Source organism: Gracilinanus agilis, chromosome 4 (genome assembly GCF_016433145.1).
Source record: "Gracilinanus agilis isolate LMUSP501 chromosome 4, AgileGrace, whole genome shotgun sequence".
NCBI classification, from domain to species: domain Eukaryota; kingdom Metazoa; phylum Chordata; class Mammalia; order Didelphimorphia; family Didelphidae; genus Gracilinanus; species Gracilinanus agilis.
In genome coordinates this window covers 1546556-1572620 of record NC_058133.1, presented here as the reverse complement: position 1 = coordinate 1572620, position 26065 = coordinate 1546556, and the positions used below count along the sequence as shown (strand labels likewise).

Genomic DNA, 26065 nt, shown 5'->3' with positions numbered 1-26065 from the left:
AAGAAGGAGAAGGAAGGAAGGAAGGAAGGAAGGAAGGAAGGAAGGAAGGAAGGAAGGAAGGAAGGAAGGAAGGAAGAAGGGAAGGAAGGAAGAAGGGAAGGAAGGAGGGAGGGAAGGAAGGAGGGAAGGAAGGAGGGAGGGAAGGAAGGAAGGAAGAAAGAAGGGAAGGAAGGAGGGAGGGAAGGAAGGAAGAAAGGAGGGAAGGAAGGAAGGAAAGAAAAGAGGGAGGGAAGGAGTGTGGAATTGGAGTTGTTCCTACCTTTCCAAGGACTCGTTTTTTATTCAGAGTTTCTTCTTCTAATAGAACAGGGCACAGGCTATCAGCAGTAAACAGGCACAGGGAAGGGCTCCATCTATCAGGTGTAAACAGAGCAGCTGGGAGCTGGGGGAGGCGAGCCCCTTGTCTTACCGTGACATGGTCTAGTATGAGCAGATAAGAGCACAGAGGGAAAAACAGGAACGTGTCACCTGCTGATGATTACACCTCTGGGGGCTGGGGATGCTGGTAATTATAGGAAATGTCAAAAGATTCCTTTCCTGATAGAAGGGAAAAGGAACTCTGGCTATCTACCCACCAGCAGTGATTTGTAGGCTCCTGGCAGTGATTCTGCTGAGATGGGGTGAATGAAAGGCTATCAGTTCGTTGCACTCTAGGAGATGTGACTTGGATCATATGATGGTTGGATCATAAATTTAGAGCCAGGAGGGGGTGCAGACACCAGGTGGTTCAATCTCCTTTCACAAGTGAGGAAACAAGGCCCATAAGAACTAAGGGACTTACCCAAAGTTGCAAAGTTAGAATCCTGTTTGTGACTCTAGCATGTGAAGACATGGTGCTCTAACTGTGTGAGCTGAGTGACTGCCAATGTGTTTATTTGTATGTATGTGTGTATGTGTGTATATATATACATATATACCTCATTGTTCCATTATATACTCATGCACACATATGTGTACACAAATGCCATGGTATGTGCATTTGTGTGATCTTTTTCTGACATTTTTTCATCCATATTTTCTCCTTCCTTCCCATCCCTCCCTCCTCCCCAAGTTAGCAGGTTATATGACATAAGTTATACACGTGCTGTCATGCGATACATATTTTCATATTTACCACATGAAAGAAGCCACATATCACACATTCAAGAAAAAAATCCTTGAAGAAAATGAAGTGAAAATGGAATACTTTAGTCTACATTCAGATTTGATCAGTTCCCTTTTTTGTGATGAATAGCCTTTTTCATCACGAGTCTTGTGATTGTCTCAGATCCTTGAATTGTTAATGCATTTTCTTTCTCATGCCTTAATTTTACTTTAAGTTTTATATTACCCCATCATATTCAACTCATAACTTTGCCTTCTGTCTATGAGTACTCCTATCTACCCTAATAATGACTAAATCCTTTGGTGTTACAAAAATCATCTCCCCATGTAGGGATGTTCACAATTTAAATTTATTGAATATCCTTTGATTCTCTTTCCTGTTTACTCTATGAATCTCTTGAATCTTGTATTTGAGAATCTAGTTTCGCATTCAGCTCTGGTCTTTTGGACTTTTCATCAGGAATGTTTTGAAAATCCTCTATTTCATTGAATCCCCATTTTTTCCCCTGGAGGATTGTGCTCAGTTTTTCTGGGTAAGTGATTTTTGGTTGAAGGTCTAACTCCTTTGCCTGCTGGAATATCATATTCCAGGCCCTCTGATCATTTAATGTAGATAGTTCTAAAACTTGTGTTCTCCTGACTGGGGCTCCATGATATCTGAAATTTCTCTTGACTGCTTGAAATATTTTCTCCTTGATCTAGGAGTCTGGAAATTTGGTTATAATGTTTCTTTGAGTTATTCTTTTAGGATCTTAGGAGATGATTGGTGGATTCTTTCAAAAAATTCTATTTTGTCCTTTTGTTCTAGAATATCTAGGCAGTTTTCCTTGATGATTTCTAAGCTCTTTTTATCATGGTTTTCAGATAGTCCAGTAATTCTTAAATTATCTCTCCTGGATTTATTTTCCAGGTCAGTTGTTTTTCCCATGAGCTATTTCACATTTTCTCCTATTCTTTCATTATCTTAACTTTATTTGTTTGCTTCTTGATGTCCCATAGAGTAATCTTGTTTAATTCTAATTTTTAAAGCATGATTTTCCTGAATGAGCTTTTGTATCTCCTTTTCCATTTGGTCAGTTCTATTTTGTAAAGACTTCTTTTCCTCAATGAATTTTTGTTCCTTTTTTTCCCCAAAGGGTCAATTCTGACTTTCAAGAAGTTTTTCTCTTCAATGCATTTTTTGTATATTCTTCCCATTTGGCCAATTCTGTTTTTTTAAAGAAGTTCCTCTCTTTGTTGGATCTTCGTATCTGTTTTACCCATTGCTTTATTATGTTTTAAGATATTAATTTTTTCAGTATTTTTGTGCCTCCTTTACCAAGCTGTTGATTCTTTTTTCCCATGATTTTCCTGTGTCACTTTAATTTCTTTTCCAAATTTTTCTTCTTCCTCTGTTATTTGATTTTTAAAATCCATTTTGAACTCCTCCATCAATTTTTGGGGGGCTTCAGAGAAATTAATATTTTGGAGGCTTTGGATGTAGCAGTTTTGACTTTTGTTGTCTTCTTCTGAGTTTTAGTCTTCTCTGTCACCAAAATAATTTAAAATGATGTTTCTCTTTTTGTTGTTTGCTCATTTTCCTGCCTTTTTGTTTTCTTTTAGTTTTAAAAAATTGTTAAAGTTGGTCTCTGTAACTGTGTTGAAGGGAACCCTGGTCTAAGCTTCAAGTTCTTTGTGCAGTCGCCTTCAGAGCTGGCCCTGGGGCTCTATCTGCTTTTAGTTCTTCCAATGTGGTATGATGTAAGGAGACGGGTGTTTAATACTCTCCAGGTCTATGAGTAATTCCAAGCACTCTTTTACCCCTTAGAACTGTGATCAGGATCCCCTGATCTCCTGTGGGTGGCTGCCAGTGCTCCTCCTCACCCTGAGACTGCAACCTGGTTCTGCATATGAGCGATTCAAGAAGAGTTTTGCATTCTCCTTCTAAGCAGTTGTCCAACCCCCTTTACCATCTATGGCTGAGAGTTCTGGAAACCTTGCTATTACTACTTCAGCTGCTCCCAAGGCCTATTGGCCTCCTTTAGGATCTGCCCTGGCACACCACATTGTTTCCACCCTGGTGCACCAGATCCCTCATGCTGGCCTTCTAAGTTGTTTGGGGCTGAAAATTACTTCAGCTTTTCTTTTGGGGGGCTATAGCCATTTTTGGCATTATATTATTGGTTTTGGGAGGGGAATTTGGTAGAAATCAGATGAGTCTCTGGACCTTTTCTGCCATCTTGGCTGCATCCCTCTCCCATACATCTGAATCTGAATTTTTCAATAAGGAGTTCATGATCTGAGTAAAAGTCAGCTTCAGGTCTTGTTCACAGAGAGCTTCCCTATCTTTGATTGCAAAGTAAATCAATTTAACTTCTATATTGGCCATGTCCATTGGTCGAGTTGGAGCTTTGCGGAGAAGGGCATGGAGAGGAGGGGAGGGATGCTATAGGACATCCATGAATGTGTCTGTATCCACATTATTTAAATGGTTTTAATTGAGGCAGCCACTTATGATGAAACATTAACCCTAGGCTTTGGCATATAGTACCTACCTAATTAGACTTGAGGGAGGCTATTCATGAAATTCAGATTTAGGGCTGAAAGGGACCTTAACTATTCTCTCTCTCCTCTTGCGAGTTGGTGTAACAATGAGGAAAGGGTTCAGCACTGAATAGTTACAATACCGGCCCCCAAAGTTCAAGAGAAATGAACATGCTAAGCCGGCTTTCTCCCCAGACTTGATTAGAAGTAGTAGCTAATGCCTGAAGACGCGTCTGCCATCCCCTCTCTTAACTTTGCCCTCTTTGATTTCTTGTGGAGATGAGGAGTCCTTGGAACTCCGTGTCTTCTCAGATCTCTTCCATTTCTATTTGGACACAGGCTATGATGGTTTATTTAGGAAACACTGGCGAATGACTAGTATAACTATCTTCTACCTATTATAATGATAACATTGTATTTTAAATGCTAGTGAATACTTAAAAGGCAAAATAGCTTTAGCAAAATCAGAGACTATCAAAGAAACCCTCCACAAATCAGCATTTCTGAATGATAACAAAATTCAAGACAATAATGGAAATAGAAATCTTATTCCAAACAACTAAAAAAGACATAAAACATCAGAATACCAGTCTCCCAGGAATGTAAAAGAGTAATATAGACTCCATGGCAAAGTACTCCTTAAAGAGGAAAGACCAACCCAAGAGCCTGGTGAAGTCGCCTGTACTCATCATCAGCCTGTGGCTCCATAAAAAGGACAATAGTCGCAAAGTTACCTTCGACTTTCAATACTACACCAATCAAATTATCAAAGGGATACTTTATAGAACTTGATAAATAATGATGAAAAAAATTGGATAATGAAAGATCCAGAATCCCAAGGAGAAATGTGAAGATAGGCAGGGACAAAGGGGAATTGGCACTTCCACATCTTGAACTATATTGTAAAGACCAAGTCATCAAACTCGCTGGGACCGATTAAAAATGTAGACTAGTCAAGGGAGAATAAGAAACAGAGCAACTAAATTACCCAGTATAAAAATTAGAGAACAGAAGTGACGATTAACTTTCTATTTAATAATAAAAATAGTGGGAAAATTGGATCTGACAGAAATTAGACAGAGCAGTGTCATTTAACATTTGCTACCCTACATGCCAAATGAAGGTCTGGCTTCAATATTAAAAGTCAATGAGGGGCAGCTGGGTAGCTCAGTGGATGGAGAGCCAGACCTAGAGATGGGAGGTCCTGGGTTCAAACCCGGCCTCAGCCACTTCCCAGCTGGGTGACCCTGGGCAAGTCACTTGACCCCCATTGCCCACCCTTACCACTCTTCCACCTATGAGACAATACACCGAAGTTTTTTAAACAAGGGTTTAAAAAAAAAGTCAATGATATTAAAAAATAGAAAAGTAAATCATGTGCTTCTTATAACTATAGGTAGGAAATACATTTTTCTACATTAAATATTATTATATTTTCCAATGATAATCTCTCTCCCTCTTACCCTCCCTCCATGCGAGGTTGAGAAAGTAAGAAAAAACAAAACTCCTGTTATAAATGTATAGTCAAGTCAAATAAATTCCTGCATTGGCAACAAACAGAAATTAATTTCTCGGTCTGTACTCTGAGTCCATCATCTCTATCAGGATGTGGTCAGCAAGTTAGAGAATTCTGGTTGGTCATCGCGTTGATCAGAGTGCCCAAGACTTTCAAAATTGTTTTAACTTTACAATATTTTTGCAATTGTGTATTTCTACGATTCTCCTGGTTCTGCTTGCTTCGTTCTGCTTAGTTCATACAAGTCTCCCCAGGATTTTCTTTTCTTTTTTCTTTTATTTAATTAAGAGAATTTTTCCATGGTCACATGATTCATGCTCTTTCCCTCTCTTCCTCTCACCCTCCTCCCATAGCCAATGTGCAATTCCACTGGGTTTTACATTCCCCAGAATTTTCTCAAACCGTTTCCATCACTTCTTACATCACATTCATTTAACACAGCTTGTTCTGCCATTTCCCATCTGATGGGTATCCCTTCGGTTTCCAATTCTTTGCCCCCACAAAAAGATCTGCTGTGAATGTATAGACATGAGTCTTTTCTTTTCTTCGAGCTCTTTGGGATGTAAAACTAATTGTGGTTGTTGTACATTGAAACCGTATCCAGAGCTTAATAACTTTTGGGACATGCTTCCAAATTGCTTTCCAGAATACTAGATCAGGTCACAGTTTCATAAATATTACATTAATGCGCCTTCTGTCCAGTAGCTCCTTCCACATTCGTCATGTTCCCTTTTCTCGGTGTGGCCCATCTGATAAGTGTGAAGTAGAACTGCAGGGTTCCCTTTATGGGAATGTCAACAGTTATTATTGACAGAACTTTTTTTAATAGAGATATTGATAGTTTGAATGGTTTTCCTTTGAAAACTGCCTGTCCATATCCTTTTCCTAGTTGTCAACTAGGAAATGCCTCTTATTTTCATAAGCATGAATCAATTAGGAGACATATTTGTAACCAAAGCATAGAGGAAATGGTTGAAGGTAAAATAACTATGATTATATGAAAGAGAAAAATCTGTGCAAATAATATTAAGGCACCAATGAGTAGAGATGAATTGGTTGAATGGGGATGATGTGTAATAAATGTGTCTTATAAGGGTTTGGTAGCCAAGATATAAACCAATTAAATCTATGTAATATGCGTGTGTATATACACACATGCTCTATTCACATGAATGGTTGAAAGACATCTCCTAATAGAAAAAAGGTACGAACAAGCAGGTCTCAAAAGAATAATTACAAACTACTGACAACCATATGAAAGAAGGCTCCAAAGCCCAGTCATATGAGAAATGCAAATCTACACAACCTTGAGGTTTTCTCTCACACCCGGCCACTGTGCAATGAGGATTAGAGCTTGGAATGTGAATGCTTTGGGAGGCTGTCAGAAGAGAGGCACACTAGTCTATTGTTAGTGGAGCTGGGAAGCCGTACAGCGAGGCTGGAGAGCAATTTGCAATCGTTCCAAAAAGGTGGCCCAAATCCACACACTTTGACGGAGATTCCATTATTAGGGCCACTTTCTAAGGATTCGGTTACTGACAAGAAGAACATCCCAGCATATTTCAAAATATTTATAGCAACCCTTTTTGTGAGAGCCCCAAAACTAGAAACAGTATAGACGACCTTTGACTGGGGAATGTCTAAACAAATCGCTGCCCATCAATGGAATGTATTATTTCTGTATTCTTTAAGAAATGAGAAATGTGCTGAACACCGAGAAGCATGGAAAGATTGAAGTGAACTGATGCAGAGTTAATGCGACAACATACTAATGGCTAAAAGGAAACGACTGAAAGCCCAAATCAAAATGGAACATTACAAAATTCTGAAGAAGAAGCGGGGCTCTATAAGAAGTGACTGTGGCCCCTCCCTTCTCAGAGGTGAAAGGCCCACAAGTGACACACACTACAGATATTTTAGACTTTTTGCACTGGTCCATTACTCTGACTTTTTTCTTTCTTTTATGTCTAAGAATGACTGTTTTATGGAATGGCTTTCTACAAGGGTCTGGGAGCTGAATACTTTGGTGAAATTAGGGTGATATACGAGAGTCATCAATAAATACTCTTTTCTAAGATTTAAATGTATTTATTTATTTAAATACCCATTTAAGTGCCTCCCTCTCCACCCCTGCCCTCATTAGAGAGGCATCATTGAACTAAAAGATATTTGTGTAGCTAAAACAATGTCTTACTTATTTCTCCTTATCAGTTCTTTCTCTTGTGGTGGCCGTACACAAGCATATTCCTGCTGCTGTCTCGAATGTTCTTGGTTCTGCTTGCGAAGGGTTGGGGTTCATATGCACCCCTGTCCAATCCTATTTGTGGGACCTTGAGCACCTCATTCCCCCTCCCTGAGCCTCGAGACTTCCTCCTCGTCAAAGGTGTGTTGGGGCTGGTTTAGATCACAAGTCTCTAGTACCCGCAGCTGCATGGGGGGCTGCCGGGCTCCTGAGTGTGACCAGAACCTCATTCGGACGCCATTCCAACCTGATTTTAGTGCGTTGCTGTATTAGTCAAAAAGAGGGCCGTTTGTATCTGGTTTATGACCTGGTTTCTCTTTGAGAATGACACTGCCAAGCAGAGGGACTTCCAAGGACCCTTCCAACTCCCAAAGGTCCTCCAATCCTAGGAATGAATTCCTGTAACGCGGGCCCGTGGGAGAGGAACCTTTTTGGGGCTGAGATCATTTTGTTCTGCACCTGAACTCCGTTATCGCAAGCTGCTTTCCTCTGAAAAATCCCCAGGATTCCGAAACCAGAGTCAGTGCTCCAGGACAAAGCCTCGTGAAGAGAGACTCCCCCGTCCAGCAGCAGAGACCCGCTCCTCTTCTTTGCCATTTTAGAATCATTTCTCAGCAGTCAGGAAATTCGGTTTCCCACCTTGTTTTGTGACTGGGCTGTCGTCTCTACACGGGATGCCAACCTAGACCAGCGCAGAGCTATCCAGGGGAACCAAACGCGGCGTAACCAAATCCAGCTGGTTTTTTTAATGGGTTCCTCCCTTGCACTTCGTGATTTATACCTGCTGCTTCGTTGGGAAAGCTACGGAAGCTGGGAGAGCCAGGCTTTGGGACAAGCAAACAAAGGCTCCTCGGCCACCTGGCTTTGCGCAAGCCTATCTGTTCCTCTCCAGAAGCATCTCTCCGATTCCTCGCTCACTGTTAGAGGTCTGCTGAAAGAGACTCGACTGTAGACGAAAACAGCTTGCTTAATCATTCCTGAAACACGGGAAAAATTAAAATACATTTTTTTCCTCAGTAAAGCAATAAACACAATGCCAGATTGCTAATGCCTCTTTTGTACCTTTCATTTGAAAGACCTCAAAAGAACATTTGGAAGAATAAAGGCGAAATCGATTCCCCAATGGCGTCATTATACATGTTGAATCCTCTAAAAGTAAAACTCCGAAGACATTCAGCAGTCGGGGAGGAATCCAGGAGAGCAGGATGAACAGCGTCTCTCTGGAGCATTGTTCAACCTGCTTTGTTCAAATTCCTTCAAATTGGATGATTACAAGCAAAGATCTGATTTGTTTCAACATTAAAGTAGTAAATTAGTGTGTGGTGAGTCGCTAATTGTCCTGGAAAGCTTTTAAGGTGCCCAGAGTGCCCTATCTCCAATTTTCAAAATTGCATCCTGGTGATTGGAATGCAAACAACCTGTGAGGTGGTTCATTTTTTTTTTTTTTTGTCCTTGTTAATGAAGAATTCTTAAACGTTTTTAATTATTTAAGTTGGCTCAGCTGAAGCATAACTTACTCTAAAATATTGATCAAAGCTCCTGGTTGGGGTTTGGATTTTGATTTTTTTTTCAGATTTGGCAAGTTTCATTTTAGATAAGCAGAGATTCCTGCTCAGCCCTGGGCTGAGGTGGGCTGGAGGGTTGGATTCATCCCTGCCTCCTTCTCCTCAGTTCTTGAGTATAAAATTAGCAGCTTCTAGTGAATTGTACTCAAGTTCCTGGTGACCTTTTCTAATCCTGACTGTTTCATTATTTAATGGCCTGACCTTCGTTTTCTGTAGAACCACATTAGTGATAAATGTAGAGATTTAATAACTAGTACTGGCTGACAAGTGACCTTTTTTTTTAAACACCCCCATTATTCTTTGCTGGGAAAACTGGAATGTTTTGCAGGTTTTAATTCATGGTTTTTTTTATTATCCATCCTATTGTCTGGAAGCTTTGTCAGAAAAAAGAAAGGTCAAATATTTCATTTTCTTTGCTGATTAAAATGCAAGTACTTGGCAATTGTTCCAATAGATCATTCAAAGAGGATGGGACAATTTGTTGATTTCATAGCCAAAGAGCATCCTGAAGAGTTTCCATTGGACAGATGAGTAATTTGGAGAATTCTATAGGGCCAGAGAATGAAGCCACCCTCTTCACTCCCATGGCAATGGGATGAGGGTCATTCTCTCCTCTTTCCTCTGGGTGTGAAAGTTTAGAACCAAAGAACAGAGATGAAAAGAAAGGGGGAAATGTGATCCAATCTCAATGAAGAGTGAGCCTTGCAGTTGGGATTCAAGGAGCACATTTCAAAAAAATATTTTTCCTCTAAAAAACATATGCAAAAACTCCCCCCCTCAAATAGATATTTTCCCTCTTGATAAGGGAGGAATTATTCCACGTTTCACAGAGGATTCATTTCAGCTTGGACAGGAAAAACATGCAGATTGTTGGGCAGAGAGAAACCAACTAACTGCAAAATCAGTATAGTAGCATTTCCCAGAGAGAGTACACTTTTTTATTTGTAATAGAATCAAAGAGCCTTGTATTTCCTGTAGAAGGCAGAGCCCTCCTTAGCATTGTCACAAAAGAGAGGCTTTTCCAAGCTTGACTGTCAATGCTCCTGCTCTGCAATCTCTATAACAATCGGGGGGCCTCTAAATGTTTGGGTAATGCTCTCCTAGTGTCAAGGCCAGATGATGTCCAGGAATCTTCCGTATGGGAAGCATAGTGATCCCAGGCCTGGCTAAGATGAGTTTCTTGGCATTCTTTTGGTAAGACTCATTCCCAAAGACTTGGAATCAGCCAGTAAAGTGATGGAGGATGGCAGTTCCCATTTCAGGAATAAGGTCAGAAAAGCTTATCAAGGACAGTGACGTTTTTCAGACGTGGACACTAATCTCACTGCTTAAGAAAGAGCCTCACTCAGGGGGCTGCTGGGTAGCTCAGTGGAGTGAGAGTCAGGCCTAGAGACAGGAGGTCCTAGGTTCAAACCCAGCCTCAGCCACTTCCCAGCTGTGTGACCCTGGGCAAGTCACTTGACCCCCATTGCCCACCCTTACCAATCTTCCACCTATGAGACAATACACCAAAGTACAAGGGTTAAAAAAAAAAAAAAGAAAGAGCCTCACTCAAGGGGTAAAGAAGGTTTATGGATGTAGCCAAGCGCCTGAGTAGGCATTGTTACATGATGGTCCTCCCGCTCTGATTTCATGCCACTGCTTCCACACAATGAATGAATGCATATTCACTGTAGATTTGGAAGGGTCCTAGAGGCGATCTAAGAAGAGCACCCAGGGGATCTAGGAATGGATGAGTGCAAATAGTACAGCTAATCTACGGATTCGAAATGATTCTGTGTGATAAACAAAGGTGAAGTCCACGGACTTCTGGTCAAAATAAAGCTTAAATGCACAAAACAAAATATATAGGATTGGAAAGGAGACAGTTGTGTCAAACTTCAGAAGTTAAAAACAAGTTCACAGACTTAGGCTAAGAATTCCTAATCTGGTCTAATTCTCTCATTTTAGAACTTAAAAAAAGTGCAGATGCTGAGACCCAGAGAGGGAAAGCCAATTATTCACAAAGGAGCATTTTTAGAGCATTTACTGTGTGCCGCATGCCCCACTGAGTACTAGCAAAAACCACCCCTGCCATTGAGGAGCTTACATTTTAATGGAGTATGGCCCAAATGGACACCCACCAGTCTCAGCTTGAAGGTCTCCAATGAATGGTATCCTGCCTGTGCCAATCGCACATCTCTGCACTGCCTCATGGGTGACCTCTGTTGGAGTTATTTTATATGCCACGGCTTGTTAATCCTGACTGTAATAAAAGAGACCTGGAAGAACACAGGCACTTGTTTAGTAAAAATTATTAGACATCCCCAAAGTGTGGCACAATTTCCCCAAAATAAGCCAGTTTAACTCTGTTGCTCTTTTTTAATTCTGCAATTATGTTCATGAAGACCTTTTTCAATTGCTTGTCATGGAAACTGACCCAAAGAGACTGACTGCCCCCGAAATGATGCTCTTGTTCCCTTTGAACACAACATTAAATTACTTAAAGTGTTTTCTAAAGGCTAATTTTCTCATCCTTCTCTTTTTCCTCTTCCTCACTGTAATTACCATTACCGTCAGAGCACCTGGCACATTGGAATGGGGAGGCCTTGCTCTTCTCCAGGAAAACAAACTCTGAGCTCTGTTTCCATTTAGTTCCACCTTCTCTTGACTTCTCATAACGAGCAATGTTTCCATTCCAGACATATAAGCCCCTTGGTGGAACACTGGACAAGGATCTCACATCTAGAGTACACCAACGCAGTGCCTTTAGGGATGACTGAGAGTCTGAAATCAGATTCTTAGCACCCGTTTTATTGTTTTCTCTCCCCTTCATCACCACCATTCTAGAAATGGAAAAGGGCCACATAACAAAGAGGGCCATTTCCTATCTTTCTGTCTTTTATGTGTTGCCTCAGTCAAAGGGCTCAATGCTGATGGGCCATCTGACTTTTCTTTGTATCTACTTAGGTAGGGCAGTGGATAGAGTGTTGAACCTTACAATCAGGAAGACCTGAGTTTGAATCTTGCCTTAATCACTCTTCAGTTGTCTGGGCCTGGACCAGTAATTAGAGCTTTTCTTAGCCTCAGTTTCATAATCTGTAAAATGGGAAAATAATAGTTCTTACTTCATAGGGTTGTTATGAAGATCAATTAAGATAATGCATAAAATGTATTTTGTAAACATTAATGTTTTTTATAACTTTAAACATTAAGGTGTTTCATAAAGGCTAATTTTATTATCCTTCTCTTTTTCCTCTTCCTCCTATTTCTCTCTATAATTACTATCACCATCACAGGCATACTGGATTAGGGTCTGTCCTTGTGATTTCATTATTATTAAGGATTCCCAGGTGAGGAGTAACTTAGAGTCTTAACCAATTGCCTTGAGAACTGTGAGGAAGGTGACTTACCCAGGGCCACCCAGCCAGCATGTGTTCAAGGTGAGGCTCAGACCCAGGTCTTCTTGGATTCAAGGCTGTGTTACTCTATGCAATATGCAAAATCACCATTTAGATCAAATACTTGTTGACTGACAGATTGTGTAGTCTCTTATGCTGACCTAGGCTGATCCTGAGAAAGAAGACACAGGATGATAAATCATGCACTTCAGGAAACAACAGCAGCTATAAACTTGAGGGCTAGGAGATCTCATGCAGGATGACCTTCCTCAAGGGGAATCAGTGACACTTTTCAGAGTCAAGGACTTTTGATCTGGGTCTTGAAAGATAGACAGGATGTCAGTAGGAGAGTAATTGTTGCTACCAAACACTTGGAACTCTTCACTGGAGTGCTTACAGTCAGATGTACCTTCAACAGAAGGTTAGAATTCTTTTCCTGAGGGATAGAAGGTAGTAAACCAAAAGTGAGGCTCTCATCGAATATCAATACTTAGACCTTAAATAAAAGAAGGCGTTTGATAACTGTTGGCTTTCCATCACAGGGATGGGATTGCCCTAGAGACGGTATAGATCAACTCTGTTGAACTCCCTATTTTGAAGAAATTTCTGAGTGGGTGAAAGAAAAGGATGAGAAAATTAGACTTTTAGTAAAACTAAAAAAAGAAAATAAGAGTTAAGTCAAGGAAAAAGGAGGGATCAGAATCAAGAAAGGCTCCATAACTCTTTCCAAAGTTTGCAGAATATCAAGGGACTCCATGAAGAAAAAGGGCAGGCGTTTATCAGGGTAAAATCGTCTGACCCTGGAGAATACATTTCCAAAGAAGGCTGCCAAATCACAGAGTAGAGATGGGCTCAAGAGACAGCAAAATATCAAGAGAGAGACTCACAGCCCAGGATGTGGCTTTAAGTGAACTTTAAGTGCACTGGGAGAGCTCATGGACCAAAACCAGTCTGGAATGGCCCAGGAAGACTTTGCTCTTCATCCTTACTAAAGTTTATAGGCATCTCCAAAAGAGACCAGGCCTTTGCTTCATGCTACCTGCATTCTGGGATTGTGAATAGGCATGCTTTCTTTTATTCCGTGTATATGGTTTTAGGGAAGATTTCTACAGCTAAATGACAAGCTGAGAGTTTACTACCATCAGCTCCATCTGTGGAAATTAAAATCAGAATGTCAGAAAACCTCAATGTGATGGTTCTATCAATCCATTCATCAATATCCTGAGATTGGTCCTCACCCTTTCTTTTATTCTTCTACTCTATACATCCAGTGGCTTCCTAGTACCCCAACGAGTAAGTATAAGCTTCCTTTATTGACCTTTAAAGACCTTCCACCATGGCTCCCGGCCCCTTTTCAAGCTTTGGTATATGTTACTCTCATTCATGAATTTTGTGGGTCCAACTAAACTGTCCATTCCTCCTCAATAAGCTTCCAGCTTCTGTCTCAGCCTCTTTGCATTTGTGTTTCCCATTCCAGGAATGCACGCTGTCCCATCTGTATTTCTTATAATCACTGATGCCCTTCAAAACTCAAGCACAGCCCAAGCTCTCCCTTCTGCATGAAACTTTTCCTTCTTCTGATCATCATTCTTCTCATTCTCCACCAGAACTTTGGGCATAGCTTCTGGAAGGCTAGGCTCCTGCCAGCTTCTCTTACCCAGAACCAGGACTCCTCCTCCCTGACCATCTTTCCAGTGGGATGCCTTTCCCAACCCATTCCCTTTTCAGGGTCCCCTTTGTATGTTGTCTTCTTCCATTAGAACACCCTCCTTGAAGGCAGGGGTCACCACACTTGCTTGACTTTGGCTCTCTAGTACTTAGCACAATGCCTGGTAGATGGCACGTGCTGGCTGGATGCTTGCTTTCTTTACCTATCTGAGCTCCCTTTCTGTGAATGCCCCACCCCATTACCCTGTAGCGATTTTACACATGCTTCTAGATGCATAATTCCCCTTTCTAGAATAGAACAGAACCACCTTGAAGGCAAAGATGGTTTCTTTCTTTAAAAGTCTAATCCCCATGCCCAAAGGGCTTTAAAAGACTGCCTGCCCTTTGATCCAGCCATACCACTGTTGAGTTTGTACCCCGAAGAGATAATAAGGGGAAAAATAATGGAACAAAAATATTTACAGCTGCACTCTTTGTGGTGGCAAAAAAATTGGAAAATCAGGGGATGCCCTTTGATTGAGGAATGGCTGAACAAATTGTGGTATCTGCTGGTAATGGGATACTATTGTGCTAAAAGGAATGATGAACTGGAGGAACTCCATGTGAACTGGAAAGACCTCCAGGAAGTGATGCAGAGTGAAAGGAGCAGAACCAGATGAACATTGTACACAGAGACTGACACACTGTGGCACAATTGAACGTAATGGACTTCTCTACTAGAAGCAATGCAATGCAATGACTCAGAACAAGCCAGAGGAACTTATGAGAAAGAACACTGTCCACATCCAGAGAAAGAACTGTGGGAGTAGTAACCCAAAAGAAAAAACATATGATTGATCACATAGTTCAATGGGGATATGATTGGGGATGTAGATTCTAAGTGATCACCCTAATGGCAAATATTAATGATATGGAAATAGGTCTGGATCAATGACACATAAAACCCAGTGGAATTGCTCATTGGCTATGGGGGGGGGACAAGGGGAGGGAAAGAACGTGAATCGTGTAACCATGGAAAAACATTTTTAATTAAATTAATTAAATTTTTGAATATCTAATCCCCAGAACCTACCAAATTGTTAATGCTTAATGAATGAATGTGGATGGACTGGTCAAAGAAAGACAGGGGTGACCATAAGTCAAGGTGAGAAAGGAGCTCTGTCCAGGGCAGGGGGCAGAGGGGTGAGGAAACAGATGTTCCTCAAGACCAGGGGGCAAGCTGAGCTTCACAGAAGGGAACTCAGTCATGGCTCGGCCATCTGTGGGCTGCCTCCAAAGCCATTACATCTGCGCCACCATGTTCCATAGAGGACGAGCCTGCCTGCTATTCCTCCAGTTTGCCCTCAAGTTGTTTGTCAGCTGCTGACCTCCAAATCTGCCCAGCTGTGGCATCGCAATCTGCTGCCACCAAACAGATTGGGATGTCTTAATTGATCACTTTCAGGGTTACGACTGTCAAGTGAAATGGCAGAGCTTATTCCTATTAGTAAAATTATGCCTCGTTACTGCAGAACCAACTGATTCTCCCAAAGGAGCAGGTTAGCTGCCATGGTGGCCAGAGAGACTCTCTGCACTGGGCACATGAGCACTCATCTGAGGGGATTCTTTTTTAAACAAACAAAGTAGTTGAACAAACTCACTTTATGACACGAAAGGCAAACTGCCTGGAACTCTAACAGCTCTCCTTGCCACACCATAAAGGACTAGGCAGGGAGCTGGGGGGTGCCAGGTGATGGGCATGATGCTAAATCACGTGCGTGTCTGCATGGCTCTCGTAACAAGGCTTCAAATGTAGGTAGAATATGGCCAAAGATCAGTAGGAAGTTGCCTCCTGGGAACGCTTATGCAATGGCATGGTTTGGCACAGCCTCAGGAGCAAAAAGACTAGAGTTCCAGGCTCACCTCAGAAATTTCCCTCCTGAGTGATCGTGGGCAAATCACTCCATCTCCTCCCTTCCAGAGTGAGGAGGTTGGGCTGATTGGAGTCTGTGGACCATTTAGGTTTTAGATCTGGGACCTTCCAGTCTTACACAGAGACACCTTGAGATCATTTCCCTCCAGAGCAGGCAAGGTGGCCCTGGGGTGTGTTCGTGACCCAGATTAGCATCAGATTGGTGTTGGCAATCACATGATCTCTAGCCTTCAGGGCCTTTGGTGTCTCCTTCCAGTAATGTCCCAAAAGTGACTGTCCCTTTTCACCATCCGTTCCAAGCTAGGGAACTCTGGTTAGGTGCTAACTTCCTAAGTTCCAAACAGTTTCTGAGGGGCAGCGGGGTGGTTCAGTGGATTGAGAGGCAGGTCCAGAGACAGGAGGTCTTAGGTTCACATCTGACCTAAGATATTTCCTAGCTGTGTGACCCTGGGCAAGTCACTTAACTTCCATCGCCTATCCCTTACCACTCTTCTGCCTTGGAACCAGGACACAGTATTGATTCCAAGATAGCAGGTTAAAAAAAAACCTGAGACAAATGGCACTTTTGAAAAGAGGTCTAGTCTTGTGATGTTCTGCAGACAGGCCATTGGAAGACATGCGGGAAGGTTGGGGGCATTTCCTTAAAGTGGGCATAGTTTGAGTAACATTGAATAGTACTGGTAGAGAGCTCCTCAGTAGGGCTTGTTTGGCCCCATGTGCTTGCATGTCGTCTCCCCCCTTGGACTGGAAGCTCCTCAGGGGCAGGACTGTCTCTCCCTGTCTTTTTTATTTTTTTTTATTTTTTTTTATTTTATTTTTTTATTTTAAACCCTTAACTTCTGTATATTGACTTTATAGGTGGAAGATTGGTAAGGGTAGGCAATGGGGGTCAAGTGACTTGCCCAGGGTCACACAGCTGGGAAGTGTCTGAGGCCGGATTTGAACCTAGGACCTCCTGTCTCTAGGCCTGGCTCTCAATCCACTGAGCTACCCAGCTGCCCCTCTCCCTGTCTTTTGTCTCTCCCTGTCTCTGGAGGTTGGCGCCAGAAATGCTTAGGGATTGCCTGAACATCGCCCGGAACTATCCATGGTGCCACTCATTCCTTGCATTTCTCCGCCAGGCCAGCTCTCTGTGAGACGCGGCTCAGAACTGGGGTCTTGCCTAACTCCCAGACGCAGGACCCCGCCAGTGCACTGAGGAAGGTCCAGCTGTAAGCTCCTGGCGGGCGATCTCCTGCCACCATCCCTGGGGCATCAGCGGCCAGGCAGCTCTGCTCTACGTGTGCATCTTCTAAGAAAACCTACCGAGCTGGTGGGCAAATGGAGGGAGGGCACCGCTCGGGAGCAGCAGCAGCAGCGAGCCCTCAAGATGGCGGGAGCCTAAGAAGAGTGGGAGCGTCGGTTCTGTTCTGGTTGGGAAGGACGGCGATATCTCAAGGAATAACGGCCTCCTCCACCGCCCTGGCCTGTGGCTGCCCTACATCCCCTGGCTGCAGAAGCCCAAGCCATAGGGAAGAGGTGGGTGATGCGGCCCGGCCTCTGGACCCAGAATGGCAGCCCCTGCAGTGCACACACACAGTAAACGCGACCCTTCTCACCCCGCCAAGAGCTGGAAGCAGGCTTGGGAGGGGCTGCAGCTCGAGAGTTATTGAGAAATGGGGGCAGGAGGGGACAGAGAAATCCCGCAGAAGCAAACTCCAGATTCAAATTCTGCTCAAAAGGTTCCCTGATGTCTCCATCCTCTTGGGACAGAGTCGTGTTTTCCCAATGTGCAGTTCTTATAGCAGAACTGATTGAAAGTACTGAAGAATGCTTGGGGACTGACTGATTAATTAACAAACTAACCTAATGTGCTTTAACAAATGGCTCTTTGGAGGAGCAATAGCACTGCCCAGATCCATCGCCATCATTTTGTCCCTTTATTTCTTCTCCAGTTCTTCTGGCTGGGGCTCTCTAAGAGGCTTTGTGAAAGCTCCATCGCTGGCTGATGGACTCCTTGGTCGTGGTTGAGCACTTTGATGGCACCTCGTTCTCACTCTACCTATCTGCAAATTGGAAGAATTATCCAGCAGTCCATCACCCACTGGTCTTTCTGTCCCCGTTGTGCTGCATTCTTGGAGGTCTTTTCTCCCAGGCGATTTTCTCTCTCTTGCTCACAACATACTGGGAGGGAGTGTGGCGTCAAGGGTGGGCAGCTGATCTGGTAGTCACGAGGAACTGAGATCAAGCCATGCCTTTGACAAACAACACCAGCTTGTGAGCTGGACAAGTCCCGTCGCTTCCCAATAGTGGAAACAACTCTCTAATAATGAAACTCTGGGGTGCTGGCCCCATCCATCTCTACAGCACTGGGCCTTGGGAGTTTTCCCAGTGAGAGAGTACTTCTCTCTACACAGATGTCATCACATCTCCAGATCTTCCTCTACAGTAAAGGAAAGAAGGAAAGAAAGTCAACCAGTCACACAGAGCTCCACACATGCGGCACTCAATGCCTTTCAAAAAACTGGAAAATGAGGGTCTGCCCTTTGACTGGGGAATGGCTGAACACATTGTGGTATCTGCTGGTGATGAAATACTATTGTGCTCAAAGGAATAATAAACTGGAGGGATTCCATGTGAACTGGAAAGCCCTCCAGGAAGTGATGCAGAGTGAAAGGAGCAGAACCAGGAGAACATTGTACACAGAGACCAATACATTGTGGTAAAATAGAATGCAATGGACTTCTGTACCAGCAGCAATGCAATGACCCAGGACAATTCTGAGGGATTCATGGAAAAGTTGCTACCCACATTCAGAGGAAGAACTGCAGGAGTGGAAACACAGAAGAAAAACAACTGCTTGAATGCATGGGTTGAGGCGGACATGATTAGGGATGTAGACCAGAAACTACCACACCAATGCAACTATCAACAATTTGGAAATAAGTCTTGATTGATGACACATGTTAAAACCAGGGGAAATGCGCATCGTCTATGGCAGGGGGGAGGCGGGGGGGGTGCGGCACGAAGGGGAAAGTAAGAGCATGAATCATGTAACCATGTTAACTTTTCTAAAAAATAAAAATTATTTTTAAAAAATGATGCCTTTGTTTTCTAGCAAAGCAATAGAGGTTTGGCTTCAAAGTCAGAGTGTCCTGGATTCAAGACCTGCTTGTGACACCTACTGCCTTATCTATTTCTCCTTTCATTTTATAAGTTGTGATCTTTAATATTTTGGTCTTGGATCCTTTATTAACCTATTGTGGCATATTGTGGGCTAAATCAAAGTGATGAAAAATGCCATCTGACTTCAGAGAAAGAGCTGATGGAGAATGAATACAGATCAAAACATTCTCGATTTCACTTTCTTTCTTTTTCTTTCTTCCCTTTTTGTTTTGTTTGAGATCTTTTTCACAAGATGACTAGGAGGGGGAACAGTTTTACATAATCACACCTGTCAAATCTATAACAGATTGTTTACTGTCTGGCCCAGGGAGAGGGGAGGAGTGGGAAGGAAGAAGACAAGCTTTTAGAAGGAAAAGAATGTTTTTTAAAAAGTATATTAGTCTAAACTGAACTTTGGACAAATGTTTTCCAGTTTTCCCAGTAGATCAGATCAGATCAGAGTTTTTCCCCAAGCAATTTATGCTTTTGTTGTTCAGTCGCTTTTCAATTGTGTCTGACTCATTGGGGTTTTCTTGGCAAAGATGCTGGAGTAGTTTGCCATTTCCTTCTCCAGCTCATTTGGCAGATGAGGAACCTGAGAAAGACAAAGGTAAATGACTTATCTAAGGTCACACTGCTAGCAAGTGTCCAAGGTCAGTTTTGAGTTTAGATAGATGAGTCCTCTTGACTCCTGGCCTGTCGCTGTACTGACTGTGCTATCCAACTACCCCTGATTTAGGCTTAGGATTCTCCAATACTCAGTTGTTCTGATTCCTGCTTTTCTGATCACTTCAGCTGGTCTCCATTTCCTCTCTTTTTGAAGCCATTGCCAGATAATGTGGGAGAGCACTGCTTAATAACATAATCTGCTGTCGGGAAGTGCTGGTCCCCTTTGGCTCCTCCTCTTTTCATTATTTCCCTGGAGATCTTAGACCTTTTGTTCCTCCAATTGAATTTTGTTATTATTGTGTCTAGCTTTATAAAGTATCCCCTCGGTAGTTGATTGGTACAGCATTCAATCTGCAAATGAGTTTTAGGAGGTCATATCATCCTTTTTAATACATTCTTTTTAATTAACTCGCTTCTGTGGGATACAGTGAAGATTAAGGATGGCTCTGCAAAGGTTGCAAAAGAAGCCATTCCAGTTTCCATGGAGGGCCATCAGGAAAGATTGTCTGTGGATATGTGTCAGCTTCTGGGTCAAAGATTCCACGATGTGATGCTTGATCGAATGATGGTTTTCCTCATGCCTGCCATTCGTTAAAAGCTCTTTAATGTCAGGAAGGAGAAAATGGAGCCACTTCGCCATTTAGAATGCCTTCTCCCAGGTCGGTTTCAATGAAACACCCGCCCCAGACTTCCCCTGGCTATTGAGAAGAGCCGACTCCAAAAGCCAGCCATGTCAAGCTTCCAAGAGATTTAGTCACTGGATCGGCATCGCACCTACAGAAGAACTGGACTCGAGTGCTCTGGACTATAAAGAACCTCTTCCTTTTAGAAACTCTTTGTCCTTTGAGAATTGAATTTCTTCTGAACCGTCTAATCGTACAGAGAATGAAAGAGATTCCCCTGATGCCCGCTTCTGTTTTCCTTTTTCAGTTGTCTGTCCATGACGAATACCAATCTCTTTAGGTCGTGTGGAGTCATAAATTGTCAAAGTACTTTGACGTGTTCGTCATGTTGACAAACATGTGTGACATGTTTGTCATGTTCAAAACATATTTGAACTCCACAACACCTCCCTGAGACAAGAGGCTGGGATCATAGATCTAGAGCTGTAAGCAACCTTGGGAGGATTCGAATCCAAACTGCTTATTTTACAGATGAGGAAACCGAGGGACAGAGAGGTGCCATAGGGAGGCAGTAGCAGAACTGAGCCGGAAACCCCATTCCACAGATATCATCATCCTCATTTTACAGATGGGAACACGAAGGCTCCTCAGAGGGGTCAGGGGACAGGTAGTCAATATGAGAGGAGGGATTTGGACTCCGACTGCAGCCGTCCATCCTTACCACCCACGTCCTTCCTTACAGCGTGCTGCCCTTCAAGAGAAGCCTTTTTTAGCTCTCACTTCTCTGCTGGCAGAGAAGGCAAAGGCCAAAGTCCTTTTTCCATAGTGACTGTTGACTCTGTTGCTGGAATCAGCCTACTCACCAGAAGTCCCTTTCAGAAAGGACTAAGGCCATATTTCAGAGAGATTCTCATGCTAATTAGCGACCAGAATGGCAGGCATTTCCCGCCTCTGAGCCCTTGGAAGGTGTGAAGGTGACTAATTAACCCGATTCTCTCTTTGTTCCTCCCTCTTCTTTTGCCAGCCTTTGCAACTGGACTGTGATCTCTGCGCCATCGTCTCCAACTCTGGCCAGATGGTGGGCCAGAAGGTGGGCCCTGAAATAGACAGATCTTCTTGCATCTGGAGGATGAATAACGCCCCCACCAAGGGCTACGAGGAAGACGTTGGCCGGAGGACCATGATCAGAGTCGTGTCCCACACCAGCGTCCCCCTCTTGCTTAAGAACCCCGACTACTTCTTCAGAGAAACCAACTCCACCATCTACGTGATCTGGGGGCCTTTCCGCAACATGAGGAAAGACGGCAACGGCATCGTGTACAACATGCTGAGGAAAACCGCGGACGTCTACCCGGGGGCCCAGATCTACGTGACAACAGAGAAGCGCATGAGTTACTGCGATGGCGTTTTTAAGAAGGAGACGGGGAAAGACCGGTAAGCCCTGACTATGGCCGCATTTGGGCCTTGCGGGTTCGGTCCCAGCCCAGGGAGGGTCCCTTTGCGTGCCAGCTATGAAATGAGCACCCGGTGCTTTTTCACGTTGGTTGTGATATGTTTTTGACTGTTCTGAGAGCTTGGTGAGGCAGCAGCCAGGCCCGGCATCCCACCTCCGCTAGGTTCTGTTCATTCCCTTTTGATTGGCCCGGGGCCTAAAAAACCCTGGATGCCTTCCTGAGACGTCTTTAAGGCTCCCCCTCTTGCAGCTCCATTTGCTATTGATTCCATTCGAATTTTAGCTGAAGTAGGAAGCCCCCTCCCCCGCCCCCCCCAACCAGCATTCCCAAGCACAGACATGAGGAGGGCTCGAGAATGCTAAATTGACCCAAGTGCTTCTAGAAACCTGGAGAAACTTTACCTGAGGCTACCGCCAGGCAGAGCAGAGTATTGATTTTCTAACAAGGGTGAGTCACTCCCTGCATGCAAATGGTCTGCATGAGCAAGTGGCCCAGCATCATCTCCGCTTTTAGCTAAATGCCATCTCGGGGAGATGCTGCCCCACTTCAAGTGTTGATGTTGGACGATTATAACAAAGGGCGAAAGTCGAACTCCATCAATACTCCCTTGTCTTCCTCCTCCCTGGCCAAAGGTCCTGTGCTCTGGATCTGCTCTGGGCAATGAGAGCCTCCAGGAAGTTTCCGTCATGCAGCAAGCCTCTGGCCCTGGTGGGCCACTCTTTCTTGCTTTATGTTCCCCGTGGAATAAGCCAGCTGGCATCTCTGCTTCCCAAATCCCAAACTCACTTTAGGAATAGCTGGTGGGAAAGGACTTGGGACTTCATTATTAGAGGGCCTTCCCAGTGAGAAAGCTCCTATCAAAGCAGGCTGCTAACCTTTTCTGAAACATTTAGTCTTGGGGAATTACCCGCGTCAAGTGGTGAAGTGTATGTGTCTTGAACTCAGAGCCTTCTGTCCTTGGGCTGCTCCTCTCGCCATCTTCTCAGAGAGTTCCCAAATACCTCCCTGCCAATTAAATCAGTGCCCATGCTCAGGCACACACTGGCCTCTACCCACTCTGTCTCCTCAGAACTGCCCTTGGCCAGTCTCAAAATGGCCACGTTCTGAGGAAGCCTGGACTCATCTTCTCCCTCCTCTTCGGGAGCCAGATTTCCTGGGGGCAGCCTGGGATGCTTCCTTCCTATTATACGCCGAGCCAGGAGATCAGATTGTCAGGAGTCCTCAGTAAGGCCCTGGGACCCCCTTCCCCCCCCTTCTCCCTCCGTGTCCGTCCTCCCCCTTCTCCCCCTCTCAGCCCGTCGCACGCTGCGCAGAAGAGGAGGGCCTTAATTAGATGACAGGAAGATGGCAAACTGGGATGAGTCGGGGTTGCTTCTTCCTGGAAGGGCCGGATGGAAATGGGGGCCTGGAAGGGCTCCGGAATCATCTGGAGGTTCTGCCTCTCTCTCAGCTTTCCTATTTGCCTTCTCTCCGGGGGCTTTGGCTGTGATTTCCATATTCAAATCTTCTATCCTCAGAAGGATATTTCCCACTGCTCGCTCCCTCGCTCCCTCGCTCCCTCCCTGGCTCGCTTGCTCGCTCGCTCTTTCACAAACAAAACTTTTGATTAGCTGCGCGTGCCAATATCCTCGACGGCGCGCTCTGGGTCTCCAGGGCTTATCCCGAGAGTCGGTAATCACTGCGAAATGGTCCATCTGCCAAGTCGCTCTCCTATTGATTCCGCCGGTGCTTTCTGTTTGGCATTGATTATCCCAAAGCACCAAATGGCTCCGTCGGTCGTATATAAAACCTCAGGCAGGAAGAGCTAGACAGGTGCCGAGCTGGAAGGCGCTCGCTATTAGATGCGCAATTAGCTGAGGCATAAGTTGTTATGGGAAGCTAGGCAGTGGGGGAGGGGGATGCCGAACGGCACAGGAAAGAGGCTTGCACAGACTCTCACCTTGAGGCCGGGTGGAGGTCACAGGGACCCGTGCAGTGGCTCCGGGGAGCCGGGCCTCTCCATCAGGAGTCAGGGGGAAATGGGAGGTAAGCGCCAAGGGGAGACCCCGGGGAAAGGGAGGAACCCCCCGGAGAGTCTCCTGTGCACGGAGGCATTGGAGCTGAGTCTTGAAGGACATTGGGAAGGTCGGGCTGCTGAGAAAAAGGAGCGTGCTGGGAATTGGGCAGCCTTGGGAGGCTCGAGCAGAGGTGCCCTCCTCCTCCTCCTCCTCCAGCCTTTCGGACTCTGGACATCAGAGGCTTCCTCCGTAGGTTCACACGTGCCCCTCCTCCTTTAGCAAGTTTACGAAAACACTGGGAGGTGGGAAGAATTCTAAACGATCCGGTGTTGGCCTTGCGCCTCGACCTTGCCTATTTGAACCATTTACGGCCCAACGGAGTGTGTCCAGAAAGGCCTTGGGGAGGTCTCCGAGAGGACCGCCAGTCTGATAATTGTCAGGTTTTAAGGAGCGAAGCCTGGCATCATGGGACATGTCTGTGATCTGCTACTTGGGGCTGAGGCTGGCAGAGCTCTCCAGCTCAGGGATCATACCTGCAGGAGGCTGTGCCAACCGCGTGTCCACGTGGCTTGGCATTAATATGGTGAGCCCCCGGGAGTGGGCTGCCATCTGGCCCGAGTCACAAAGAAAGCACGGAGAAGCTCCTGGTGAGCTGGGGGGGGGGGCGGGGGTCAGGCACGTTACCGTTAGTACTGTTTACCGTGTACTAGTATTGTTTGATGGAGGGAGCTCCTCCATTCCCAAAGGGCCAGTGAAATGTCAACACGTCTTCCTTCTCCCTCCTAGGACTCCCGTACGTTTACTAAAGCGCAAAGCAGGTGCGAGGGAGGCCCCGGGAGTGGAAGGTGAGTTCCTCAAGGAGGAACCAGGACGATTTCCTTTTGCCTTTGGCTGCCGGGGCTCTGAGCAGAGCCTCACAGCAGTAGGGAGGCTGGCAGGAAATCTTTGGCCTGCTCTTGGATCTCCAGGGCTTTCCGTGTTACCGTCAGGATGCTTCGGGATGCTGGAAGTGAAACGGATTCCTCCTTTCTTCGAGTGATGGGTACGAATTCATAATATTTGCAGGGTGACATGTAGACATTTTCCTTCATGCGTCTTCACTCGAGGATGCCCTGTAAGCTGACGGTGGTGTAGACTAGCCTTTGCTGGTACTTGGAAAACCTCTCTTCAGGCAGAGTGCTGAATTCGAATGCCAGAAGTTTGGGAGAAAGAATCCAAAGCAGCCCTGGATGCTCTGTTCCCTGCCACAAGGTGCACAAGAGCAGCTCCCCTCTCCCTCTGTTGGCATCTCAGCTAACGAGAGGAACTCAGTGGATCAGCTCCACTTTCTCCTGCCCGAAGCTCTTGGGACCTTGTTCGCGTGTGGTCTCTGCGAGCAGACTGGGAGCTCCTCCAGGGCAGAGATGGCCTTTGGGGTCTCCAGCATTCAGCACAGCCCCTGGCAAATGGCAGATTCTTACAGACTCTTTGTTGACTGACTGATTGACAGATTAATCGACACTCTGGTAGTGCTTTAAAGGGTGCGAACCATCACTCATGCTTTATGTCCTTTGGAAGTCTGACGACCACCCTGGGCTCTTGGTGGGATGCCTATTATTATCCCCATTTTATAGATGAGGAAACTGAGCCTAGAGGAAGATCCTTGACTTGGCCATAGGTACACAGTTAATGGATGTCAGAGACAAGATTGCAACCCAGAACTTCCTCTTCTCACCTTCTATTAGACACTCTTATCTGCTAGCCTCTGTGGCTCTCAATATTCAAATGAATTATGGTCTCATCCGCTCAGAATGTCCCTCCGCCAGGGAAGATTGCAACTCATTCATGGCTGCCGTTCCCCTTCCCCTTTGGCCCACCTCCTCACACAAGACACAGGTGCTGGCGGCTCAGTGGGCAGAGCCCCGGACTCGGAGTCAGGAAGAGGCGAGGCCCATCCTACAGCCAGTCAATCAACCTCTGTCTGCGTCTGCTTTTTCACCCCTAAGATGGGGAGAATATTGTACGCCCTTCTCAAAGCTGTTGAAGGATCACATGAGCCATGTCTAACCTGCTTTGCCCACCTTACAGGACTCTAGAAAGGCTGGTTTAGTCAGAAATTCACCACCCCTGAGGCATGCAGCCAACCAGAGGCTCTTCTGCCTTCCAGGCTATTGAGAGGGGACCAGTGGCCCAGGGAGCACAGATCTGGCTTGCCCTGCTGCCACCCTCTGTGTAGAAAAGGGGGAAAAGCTGACATACAGATAATTTCAACATTTGGCAAGTGATTTC

The 26065-nt window shown here is 44.8% G+C and overlaps 1 protein-coding gene across 1 annotated transcript in view; it reads left to right on the top strand.

Annotated features, from left to right (window-relative positions):
* The window catches only part of ST6GALNAC3 (ST6 N-acetylgalactosaminide alpha-2,6-sialyltransferase 3), a 286260-nt gene that overhangs the window by 93456 nt on the left and 166739 nt on the right, over window positions 1-26065 (top strand). Inside the window, exon 3 of the mRNA XM_044673438.1 lies at window positions 21371-21780. Within this exon, the coding sequence (XP_044529373.1) occupies window positions 21371-21780 (410 nt within the window). The remainder of the gene's footprint in view (window positions 1-21370; window positions 21781-26065) is intronic.